The following is a 12,451-nucleotide window of genomic DNA, read 5'->3' on the forward strand; positions in this document are numbered from 1 at the left end:
GCTGCTGGATTAAGGGCCACGGCTGGTCACTGTTCTCTCACAACGGCGAGAGCCCCCATATTCAGGGTGTCTCAAAAGACTATAGGTTGTTCTCCATCGATCAAGGACGAGACGAACTTAAAGAAAACCTCATTCAGGGTGTCTCAAAACTCTGTAGGCTGGTCTCCGACAAGGACAGAATGTGCTTGATGAATTGATGAAGAACTCCCAGGGTCACCCTTAACAGACCGTAGGTTGTCCTTCAAAAATGGCTAAAGTTACTGGACAGAGGGCCAGGGATGGTTATTCTGGGAGTCTTGGAAGACAGTAGGTTGTTCTCATACAAGGACAAGATGTGCTTGATGAAGAACTCCCAGGGTCACCCTTAACAGACCGTAGGTTGTCCTTCAAAAAGGGCTAAAGTTACTGGACAGAGGGCCAGGGATGGTTATTCTGGGAGTCTTGGAAGACAGTAACTACTTCTAAGGACAAGATGTACTTGATGAAGAAATCCGTAGGCTGGTCTCTTCCTTAGGCGAGACGTACTGGATGAAGGGCTGGTCATTCAGGTCGTCTCGGAAGAGAGTGGGTTCTTCTCCAGCAAGGCAAAAGTTACTGAACGAAGAGCCAGGGCTGGTTGTTCAGGGTGTCTCAAAAGACAGTATAGGTTGTTCTCCAAAATGGCCAAGATGTCGTTGACGACAACCTCCTTAATCAGGGTGTATCAAAAGACTGTATGGTGTTCTCTAACAAGAGGAGAATTACTGCACGAAGGGCCGGGACTGGTTATTCATGGTGCCTCGAAAGACCGTATGTCGTTCTCATACGAGGACAAGATGGGATGAAGAGCTCCATATTCAGGGTGTCTCAAAAGACTGACTGTATGTTGTTCTTAACAATCCGAGAGTAACTGGACGAAGGGCAAGGACTGGTTATTCAGAGTGCCCCGAGAGACCGCAGATCGTTCTCCATCGAGGACAAGACGGACTCGATGAAGAACTCCAAATACTGGGGGTGTTGAAAGACAGTAGGTTGATCCGTTGCTAGGGTGAGACATACTGGGTGATAGGGCTTGTTATTCAGGGTGTCTCGCTATCCAGGGCGTCTCAAAAGACTACAAAAGGCAGTAGGTTCTTCTCTAGCAAGGGCAAGATGTATCCATTCAGGGTGTCGACGTTTCAAAAGACAGTATAGGATGTCTTCCAACAAGGCAGCAGGTTGTTCTCCGACAAGTAAAAATACTTGATGAAGAACTTCCTATTATGGGTGTCTTTAAAGAGAGTGCGCCGAGTTCTCCAACAAGGACAAGATGTACTTGACCAAGACCACCTGTCAAGGGTGTCTGGATGAGGGGAAAGTGCTGGTTACCTCAAAGACAGTCGGGTGTTCTCTGATAAGGCGAGATGTACTGCACGAAAGGCGAGGTCTTGTTGTCGCGGTGCCTCGAAAGACAGTTAGTTGGTCTACGTACTTCATGAATAACTCCTCATTCAAGGTGTCTCAGGGCGTTATGTAATGGATAAAGGGCCAGGGCTGGTTATTCAAGGTGTCTCCAATGACAGTAGGTTGTTCTCCAGCAAGGACAAGATGTTTTTGGTGAAAAGCTCTCTATTCAGGGTGTCTCAAAAGACTGTATGTAAAACAAGGCGTGAGTTACTGGACGTAGGGCCAGGGCTGGTCATTCAGTTGTCTCATAAGACAGCAGGTTGTTCTCTAACAAGGACAAGATGTGTTTTGAGAAGAGCTCTCAATCCTATAAGACTGCATGTTGTTCTTTAACAGCGGCGACAGTTACTGAACGAAAGGCCTGGACTGGTTACTTAGAGCGTTTCAAAAGACAGCAGGTTGTTTTCCAAAAAGGACAAGATGTGCTTGATGAAGAGCACCCTATATAGGGTGTCTCAAAAGACGACTGCATGTAAAACAAGGCGAGATTTACTGGACGTAGGGCCAGGGCTGGTTATTCAGGGTGTCTCACAAGACACTAGGTTGTTCTCCATCGAGGACAAGCTGTGCTTCGAGGAGAGCATTATTCAGGGCGTCCTAAAAGACGGTATGTTTTTCTTTTACAACGACGACAGTAACTGAACGAAGGGCCAGCGCTAGTTACTCAGAGTTTTACAACAAGGAAAAGATGCACTTGATGAAGTGCTTCCTGTTCAGTGTGTCTCACAGGACAGTAGATAGATCTCCAACGAGGAGACGATGTGCTTATTCAGGGTGCCTCAAAAGATCGAAGAGAGTAGGTTGATTTTTCCCTTGGACGAGACATACTCAGTAGGTTGTTCTCCATCGATGACATGATGTCCTTGATGAAGCACTCACTATTCAGGGTGTCTCAAAAGACTGTATGTTGTTCTTAAACAAGGTGAGAGTTACTGGACGAAGGGCCATGGCTTGTTATTCAGGCTGTCTCCAAAAACAGTAGGTTGTGCTCCAACGAGGACAAGATGTACTTGATGGAGAGGCCCCCTATTCAAGGTGTCTTAAAAGTCTGTATGTTGTTCTGGGCCAGGGCTGGTTAGTCAGGGTGTCTCAAAATCCAGTTGGTTGTTCTCTAACAAGGACATGATGTACTTGATGAAGAACTCCCTATTCAGGGTGTCTCAAAAGACAGTAGGATGTCCTCCAAAAAGGAGACGTTCTTGATGAAGATCTCCCTATTCAGGGTGTCTCATTAGACAGTAGGTTGTTCTCCAACAAGGATATGATGTATTTGATGAAGAGCTCCCTATTCAGGGTGTCTCAAAAGACAGTAGGATGTCCTCCAAAAAGGAGACGTTCTTGATGAAGATCTCCCTAATCAGGGTGTCTCAAAAGACAGTAGGTTGTCCTCAAACAAGATGTTCTTGATGAAGAGCTCCCTATTCAGGGCATCTCTGTATATTGTTCTTTGACAAGGCAAGGAGTTAGTGGACGAGGAGCAAGGGCTGATTATTCAGGGTGTCTCAAAAGACGGTAGGTTGATCACCAATGAGGACAAGATGTATGTGATAGAACATTCCTTATTCAGGGTGTCTCAAAAGACAGTATGTGGTTCTGGTACAAGGATGAGGTGTACTGGATGTGGGGCTGGTTATTCAGGATGTCTCAAAAACAATTGGTAGTCCTCCAAGAAGGACACGATATACTTGAAGAGCTCCCTATTCTGGAATAGGATGTCGTATGGGGAGGTCTTCTTCGAGTACATCTTGTCCTTGTTTGAGAACAACCTACTCTCTTTTGGGACACCCTGAATAACCTGCCCTTTGTTCTATCCCTGTTCAGAATGACCCAAAATAGGTTGTTTTCCAACAAAGACAACTTCAGGGTGTCCCAAAGAAATGTAGGATATTCTCCAGCAAGGACACGATCAATTTAAGAGCAAATAACATCCCCTTTTTATGTCCAAAACATCTTTATCCACAGTGATATGTACAAGCTATTTACAAATGATTCGATGACTTGGAACGGAGCAAAGCATCACCAACAAAGAAGAACATGATGCCTCTTCTTCTCGGGCTGAAATAGGATTCTCAGTGACCTCTGTACCCTCCCAAAAATATCCAGACAGTATTTCAACTGGATTTTAGAGAATTCTCAGCCAAATTTTCATACTTCCAAAAAGTTACATGCACCCAACATTGCCATATCAAATGCACATTGGTACATGTAATGGTAGCAGCATAAATATATTGATGTACGTATTTATGGTAGCAGTTAATTCTTTCAATTCCCTGAAATGTCCAGTCCCAGAAAATTCCTTATTTTGGACAAATATCGTGGTGTTTTGTCCTTCAAACGACCCATCTATCCTGGCAGTTGAGTTTAATTCACTACATTCCCTGAAATGTACAGTCGCAGAAAATTCCTCATTTGGCTCAAATGTTGTGATGTCTCATCCTTCAATAGACCCATTCATCCTGTAAGGCAACGGTTTCCATTTGATCTGTGAGGTCTGTTAAAGCTGAGAGAGACTCTGAAATATATAACAGAAACACATTAATAAAACAAATTTCGGTTAAAGCTGAGAGAGACTCTGAAATACAAATCAGAAACACATTTAAAACAAATTTTGATAAACCTTTGAGGCAGATTAGTCCAACCCATTCAATTAAAGTTTCATTTATCATCTGATGTATTGTGAGCTTTGGAAAATGACAGAGGCTGTATCGAAACAATTTAAGAAATTATTTTCCGTTTCATCTGTTGTTTTATGCCAATGCCAGACGGCAGTGCAGACACCAGTCACATCCTACAAGACTGTCCCCTGCGCCAGGACTTGCGACAGAAATTCTGGCCCGCAGACAGCAATGTTGAGGGAAACTGTGGGGAACACAGCAGGACAAGCCACTTCATCTCTGCCACAGGACTGAACTTGTAGTTCAGGCAGGTTTGAATGGCTAAGGGAAGTCTTAGTAATGACGTCTGAAGAAGTTTCCTTTTTGAACATTGCGGCTCCAAGGTGGCACTGCTTTAGACATGTCTGTCAAACATGTCCTGACACGTTCAATACAGTCGGGGAAGACACTGTAAACTTACCCTGATTTTGGCTGATCACACTGGAGCTGGTCAGGGGGGTCACAGGCAGTATCAATGACGGCAATGATTCAACTGATCTCCGCCGGATTTGTTTGAAGAATGGATGATTTAATAACGTGGAAGAGCTGGGTCTGAAATAATGAGAGACAAAAATAAATACTTTCCAAAATTGATGATTTTTCACCTGTAACTGTAATTGTACGTGAAAGCATTCCTTGGCAAAAACCTACCTATCTTTTGCATCACCCTGTAAGCACCAATTGACAAAGTGATGGAAATGTGGTGAGAAGGTCCTGGCAGTGTATGGTGAGGATATACTGTCTTTGTTGGTGGCGCTGGCCGTACTGCCTCCAAGACCCGAGTCAGCTTGTGTCCCTGAAAGATAATACATTTTGTCTCGATAGAATATTTAGTTCTCCCAAAAAACCTAGTGACCGTAACGTAAACTAAGACCATGGGTGTTTGGTCTAAATAATAAACAGCTGAACTATTAACAGATGAAAGGTAAAAAAACACTTAAGTCTTTCCAATTGTCTCACTACTATGATTACAAGGTTCGTAAACAGACAGGTGACAGCTAATCCTGGTCCCGGTCCATAGATCAAAGCTCCCAGTTGACTAGCTTTGTCTCACACTCTGATCTTCAGCCTTGTTCTCACTCATAAGAAGACACTAACAAAGGGAATCTTTTCATTAGCTTGGACACCTCTCTATTAGGGATAGCCCTTGTCAGTCCTAATGGTGTCCTTAATAGAGAGGTTCTACTGTACTAACCTGCATTGTCATCCATAGGCACATCAATCACAGTTGTGGAATCTAGCAGTTGCGGAGGAGGACCATCCACCTTCGTCAGTAAAACCTGAAAGTGACGGGCGGCATTATTTACTGGACGAGGAAGAAATTCATTCTAATTCTTCTTCTTCTTCTGCGTCCAAACTGCCTTAGTGAAACTTCAATCCTGTGACAGATAAAGCCGCTTGGCGTTTCAAGGTCATGCAGTGTTCCCGACAGGTCTTCCTTGACATTGGTGTCTTATGGCCGGAATTGCTGTTTTGTCGATTTTCTTCGGGCGATTTCTGCCTCTTGCTTTAAGCTAAAGACCTAACAAATCAATAGTTAACCTGACTTACCTGTGTAGGAGCCATGTCGACGAATGGAACAACACCATTAGCCAATTCACAGGCCAGGATTCCAACACTGTAGATGTCAGCGCGGGTGTCGTAGCCCAGGAGATTCTGAAAGGAAGACAAGAATAAGACGATAAATGGACGGCCACTTTGACATAACACTTCATACTGACCAGAGTCTTTACTTCTGTGTTCAGATTTCATATACAGTGGAACCTCCCTTAGTGGACACCTCTCTATTAAGGACAACCTCTCTATTAAGGACACTAGTTTTGGTCCCAAATGGGTAGTTTCCTTTCAATTTGACCTCTCTAATCAGGACACCTCTCTATTAAGGACAGCACTTGTCAGTCCCGAGGGTGTCCTTAATAGAGAGATTCTACTGTACTAACATACACCTACCACAAGGTAGCATGTTTCATACACAGTGCCTTGTTTTAGAGGCAGCGGCCACAATTTTGCGATCGAGATATGGAGGTGCCGTTGAGTTGTACGTGCCTACCTGGATTTGACGGAACGGAGCAACGGCTGGAGAGAATTTAGAGTATGTTTTGTGAGGACAACTCATTAAATTTTGGAAAAAGTAGAAGAAAAAGGAAGCTAACCTGTTCGAGTACCTCTGGCGATGCCCATGGAATGGCACTAAATTGTTTCTTTGGGAATTCATGAATAGCTTTGAGTTTCCTGCCATCCTTCCACATACTGGTCGAGCAGCGCAGACCTGTCAGGCACACATGACCTTGACCCGATAACACGATGTGGCTCGCTCGTATACTCCTGAAAATGAAGGGTTAACTTATTAAAGGGAGTCTATGGGAAAAGGCTCGGTATGTCAGATTGAGCTACACCCATTGTCATAGGGGCCCCTCTCGTTTCATGTATCGAAACAAACCTTCAATTTCCACATTCTTGTTTGAAAAATAAGACACCCTTGAAAATTTGGCGGCTTTATACCATGTGAGCAAGATCTACTTTACCTGTGTATGTGTCCCCTTCCATGTAAGTATTCTAACGCCTGTAGAACATCTCGAAGAATATAAGAGATGGCTGCTTCAGGGAGACCGTGGGTGAAATGAGCATGGATGAGATCCTTGCATGAACCTGGAGTGGAACAAAAATCACTTTATTGCAAAACGACGCAGACATTGGGTGATATGAATGAAGACTAGCAAATGCTTTTACTTCAATTTTGTACAGAAAGGCCTAGTGTAAATGTACATGGAGTTTTAGATAAAAGCATTTGTTAGTCTTTATTCATATCACCCAATAGCTGACATTGTACAAGTCAGATGCGGCTTAGTGATGAGTGATGTGACGAGTCTTAGTAGCAATTTAATCATTTAAGGCCACTGTCGATCATTTTTAAGACCATTGTCACCTTCAAAAAGTCGTCTTTCATACTCACCGAATCCCATCATGGGCATGACGATCCATATCTCATTCTTGTTGATAAATGTACAGAGATATGGGAGGATGTTGTTGTGTTGTAGCTGCTTAGCCGCAAAGATCTCATGCTGAAAAAGATGTGAGATACAAAAATCGTTATTGTAGTAATTGGATTGAGTGGTGCCAAGTGAAATTAGAATATGCCATAGACAGGAAGCAACAGGGGAGAACTGTGACCCTTCTGTGGAAAACTCTTCATAGAGGCCGAGCAGACGACATCAGACATCATCACAGAATATGCCATAGACAGGAAGCAACAAGGGACAACTGTGACCCTTCTGTGGAAAACTCTTCATAGAGGCCGAGCAGACGACATCAGACATCATCACAGAATATGCCATAGACAGGAAGCAACAAGGGACAACTGTGACCCTTCTGTGGAAAACTCTTCATGGAGGCCAAGCAGACGACATCAGACATCATCACAGAATATGCCATAGACAGGAAGCAACAAGGGACAACTGTGACCCTTCTGTGGAAAACTCTTCATGGAGGCCGAGCAGACGACATCAGACATCATCACAGAATATGCCATAGACAGGAAGCAACAGGGGAGAACTGTGACCCTTCTGTGGAAAACTCTTCATAGAGGCCGAGCAGACGACATCAGACATCATCACAGAATATGCCATAGACAGGAAGCAACAGGGGAGAACTGTGACCATTCTGTGGAAAACTCTTCATAGAGGCCGAGCAGACGACATCAGACATCATCACAGAATATGCCATAGACAGGAAGCAACAGGGGACAACTGTGACCATTCTGTGGAAAACTCTTCATAGAGGCCGAGCAGACGACATCAGACATCATCACAGAATATGCCATAGACAGGAAGCAACAGGGGAGAACTGTGACCATTCTGTGGAAAACTCTTCATAGAGGCCGAGCAGACGACATCAGACATCATCACAGAATATGCCATAGACAGGAAGCAACAGGGGACAACTGTGACCATTCTGTGGAAAACTCTTCATAGAGGCCGAGCAGACGACATCAGACATCATCACAGAATATGCCATAGACAGGAAGCAACAAGGGACAACTGTGACCCTTCTGTGGAAAACTCTTCGAAGAGGCCGAGCAGACGACATCATCACAGACAAAGAGAGCTACAGGGTCGTTTCTAATGTTTTCATTTGTTCTCAATAAGCCGGCCATACCTGCAAGCCATAGAATTCCTCCTCGTATAAATCCAGCTTTACCCTCCGGATGGCCACATGTGTGTTACTCGGCTTGTGTAGAGCCAGGCAGATCGTCGCTCGCTCTTGGCTTCCACGACCTGGAGAGTCAGTAAGAATGCTTCATTAGAAACCTAAAACAAACTTTTATCAAGGGACGGCTGGCAAGGCTTGATTCTGTGCACTGACAGGGGAGTCACAAACATGCACTTTTGTACAGGCGCACTCTTTCTGAAAGAAGACTCCAAACATGGGGTTGGACAAATCATCGCATTTCAAAACAAGTGTAAGAGTGATATGATTAAACCAATGCATCGGCACCAGTGCAGTGCAGAGTTTACACTCAAATGTTTAAAAGCTGACAGTTCCCTGCAGCTTCCCGTCGCTGGAATCTTTAGCTTGGTGTGTGTGCGACACATGCTCATTTTCTCAAAACAGCTCGACACAATAAAGACTTGACTTACCTATCACGGCCAGGAGCTGATAGTCGGCCTGATCAGGTCGGTATGTAACACTCGGGTTCGACATATCGGTAGCGAAAGGCAGCGGTGTGAAGTTCAAAGGGGGCTTCTCGAGGCTTTCCTAGATTAGAAATAAAATGATTTCAAACGATACAAGATATCTGGCAAGACGAAATGTAACATATTGTTCAAATATTTCATTTCTTTCTTGGCGAAATCACCAAGTATCAAAGTCTCCTTTTTTTCGTGTTATCGAGTATAGGCCAAACTACTCACACTTTTCTTCCGAACGGCTGGCGAGGCTTGATTCTGTGCACTGACAGGGGAATCACCAACACGCACTTTTGTACAGGCGCACTTTTTCTGAAAGAAAACTCCAAACGATATTGGATCGGAAAATTAGAGTGCATTTATCATCAACAAAGACAATTCTGTCTGGAGGATGACTTGATATTCGCTAAAATCTTTTAGCTGAAAGTGTTTCCATTAAAGTTATCAAATGTGACAGTCTTTCTAACTGTTATGCAAGGATTTAAAGAGCAGATTACCCAACTCACTCGCTGATATTTGTATATAAATACAGGGCCAAACAGATTTCATAAGGAGCACTAAGTGTTGATACAGAAGTTAATGCACACATCCTATCTTCAGTACTGTTGCATGCGGTTAGTGATTTTCTAAAGAGTTTGCCCCGAATAGTCAAAACTTATTCTACTTGTCATATTTGTCTTAAAGTGCAAAATCCCTACCAAGTGATGATTACCACATATGTGTGTTTGACAGTATTTCTGCAAAATCTCCAAAACCTCAACCAATGTGCTCATGACAAGGCCAGACCGTGGCAAAAACAATAGCAAAGGTCTGATTGCGGCTGCGGGTTATCTCAAGAAATTGTAGCTGCAGGACAAATTGGACAGGGTAAAGCTGAGGAAAAGCCTGCTAATAAGTTGCCATGGCAACAAGCACTGGTTGAAGCTCTCGTTCAGCTACTAGACGCTACACTCCCGACTCAGTGGGAATTGACCCGCCCCTTGAGAACCCAGCCCACAATTATTTCCTTATCTGTGGCAGTGCTCGAGGAAGTATGAATTGGAAGACCAAATCAGGTCGCCTTGGGAGTGTAACACATGCAAACACAGCCATCCAGAATTCATTAAACACTCAAGCAACCCAGATATTCTGGAACATTGCCAAACTGATGCACATGCATGGATTACTATGCAATTGCGATTTAATTGAAGGCGACAAATTTACAAGGTTGCATTGTTCTCCACAAGGCAATTTGTCAGGGCGTCCCACTCTAACTTGGCAGCTTACCACACCATTTTGGAAGAGCCACCCTACATTGCTTAATTTTTGCAAAGGGTTTGTTAGGGCCGGCCTAACTTAAATTGCTGGCCACCCCACCTCGTGTTGCACACTGGCGAAACTTCTTGAATATTACTGTACCCCTTCCTTGAGAAAACCCTTTGGAGAAACTGGGTTGGGAGGTCACAACTGTAATTTTGAGTGTCAAGCTGTGTAGGCCAAGCTGCCTTCTCTGGCAAGCTCTCAAGAACATTTCTTGAAAAGCAGGTGGGGAGGGGGTAGGGGGTGGTGTGGTGTCTTCAGACAGAATATGAATTGTCAGTTATCACCGAGAGGATAATGAGTAGCGCAATAGGAAAAATCCAAACTTAAAATCACATACCGGTACCAAGATTTGGCATACTTACATTACTTCTATCAGAGAAAATGTTCTTTTGATAATAGCTGAAGGATGAGGGACAGTGAAAAATGAAGTTGAAGATGTGTGATTTGTGATAAATTGTAATCTTGAGGAATGTAATAGGGCTTGCAAAACATGATCAGTTTTGCCACCGTCATTTCACCTCATTTTTAGTATTTTTTGTATAAAAACTTATCTTCTAATGTACCCTAAAAAGGGACATGAGTGACCACTACATGTGTGCCATTGTGTTTGTATACTTTTAAATGGCAGGACACCCTTTATGTGGTAGGACAGCCTTGAAATGGCATTTAAAGGGCTGAAAATTTGATTATCTCGCAGACTTGGTGAAATGATTTTGTAGAGTAATCCAGTGGTAAAGGCCTACTAGGCCTATCAAACATATTCCGAACAAATCCAACAAGCAAGTATAACTTACAAGCAGCGACATCAATGACTTGTTCTTCTTATTACCAAAATCAATGACTCTGTAATAAACATGATTAGAATCTTTGAAGTCAGAAAAAACAATCTCCTTGAAAAGTAGTTCTATAATGAAAGTTCTGGTTATGTGTAAAAAGGGAGACTTTAGCCTTCACAACACAAGCCAGGCCAAGTTACATGAATTTGCCATCGGGTATTGCCAGTCTCATCTCATAATCACAATACATTGAAAATATCCACGCTCTTGCTTTAGGGCGAGGGATGTATTTATCGTCGAATCAAATACGCACACTCGCTGCATGCACAGCCCTTTTGGCCAGTCTCCAGCCTCGCCCTCAAGATAGGTGGAAGTGCAATAAATGTACATATGACAAAGTGACCAGAGCATGCCCAATCAATTGCAATCGACCGACAAATTTTATTTGGGTGCTGAAAAGTCATACGTTTCGCTCTGGAACGAAGGCCGCCATTATCCGAACTTTCCTTACGCCTTCCGTTTGGATGAGTTCCAAGGGTGCACATATTGTTTTGTTTTGGCCAGAGTTCATCTTTGTCGAAAAGGCCTATTGCATGTTCATATAGAAAGAACTTCATGCATGATATTTAATCATCATGTAGGCCTACTGTGTCAGTGAGTGTGCAATAGGCCTACATGGCAGAAGATGGGGAGACATGGACATGCCGGATTCCATCATCAGGACCGATGAGGATGGATTGGAATGGATAGTTTTGAGCCGACAAGGTTATTTTTTCATTTTCAACCAGAAAAAACTGTTGAACTACACTGTAAACACACCTTCACTTTCGTTTAAAGTTATTTATTCGATCTGTTGAAGTATATATCATTCTGGAGCAGAATTATCGTAATTTAAAGGACGAAATTTCTCAAAATGTCATAAACATGCAAAATGGTTTTTCTTCACTGGGACTTCTCCAGATAACTTAGAAAATAGTTACACCTTTCTCCACGTCAAAGATGTAGCGCTGCGCAAAAAATAAAAAGTGATTCAAGAAAGAAAGATTCACAATGCAAATTAATTAATCATTTTCGAATGGCCTACAAAAAGTATAAAATAGGTACAATTTCTGCCACCATTACAAAATTTGGCGCTGAACAAAACTTTTGAGATGACTCAAAAAAGATAGATCAATTTAGCAAATTAGGAAAACATTGTTGAATCACTTTTTATAGTGTATTGTAATGCCACCATTTGATATTTTGGCGCTACTAGTACATGGTGCAAATTGGCTCATCTTGCTGTCGTCCACCCTGAAGTGTGCTGGAGGAACCTCAGACACAGGCATCCCAACATGCAGTCAATGAGAAGACGATACATTGCCAGTGTAGCAGTAGAAAATGTCCCCCTGGAAAAGTGTCCGGCCATATTGACCACAGGGACTTTATTACATACATATACGCCTAGGTTTTTTTTCTAGGCCCTGGGAGGTATTCTTTGCCCAAAAACGTACACAAATATTTGGTAGAATGTTAGTGTAGATTTATACATACGATACATCCACTTGGCTCGGTACTGCATTTAGAGGGCAAGGACCAGACAGGTTCCCCTAAATATTACAAACGCGTA

General features: G+C 43.1%; 1 protein-coding gene across 2 annotated transcripts; it reads right to left on the bottom strand.

Annotated features, from left to right (window-relative positions):
* Positions 1 to 3,370: 3,370 nt before the first annotated feature.
* LOC135490847 (STE20-related kinase adapter protein alpha-like) lies at positions 3,371 to 11,782 on the bottom strand. 2 transcript variants are annotated; one of them, XM_064776401.1, is made up of 14 exons: positions 11,662 to 11,770; positions 10,861 to 10,909; positions 10,429 to 10,465; positions 8,990 to 9,076; positions 8,717 to 8,834; positions 8,235 to 8,353; positions 7,033 to 7,141; positions 6,605 to 6,728; positions 6,233 to 6,404; positions 5,631 to 5,735; positions 5,275 to 5,359; positions 4,731 to 4,875; positions 4,501 to 4,631; positions 3,371 to 3,937 (listed from the first exon to the last, which is right to left on the bottom strand). In XM_064776401.1, exons 5-14 carry the CDS (start codon positions 8,778 to 8,780, stop codon positions 3,864 to 3,866), a joined length of 1,128 nt encoding a protein of 375 aa, XP_064632471.1. In that variant the 5' UTR covers positions 8,781 to 8,834; positions 8,990 to 9,076; positions 10,429 to 10,465; positions 10,861 to 10,909; positions 11,662 to 11,770; the 3' UTR covers positions 3,371 to 3,863. The 2 variants fall into 2 exon arrangements, with proteins under 2 accessions (XP_064632471.1, XP_064632469.1); XM_064776399.1 differs by lacking the exon at positions 10,429 to 10,465 and having other exon boundaries at positions 11,662 to 11,782.
* Positions 11,783 to 12,451: the final 669 nt, after the last annotated feature.

Source organism: Lineus longissimus, chromosome 7 (assembly GCF_910592395.1).
Source record: "Lineus longissimus chromosome 7, tnLinLong1.2, whole genome shotgun sequence".
Lineage (NCBI taxonomy): Eukaryota > Metazoa > Nemertea > Pilidiophora > Heteronemertea > Lineidae > Lineus > Lineus longissimus.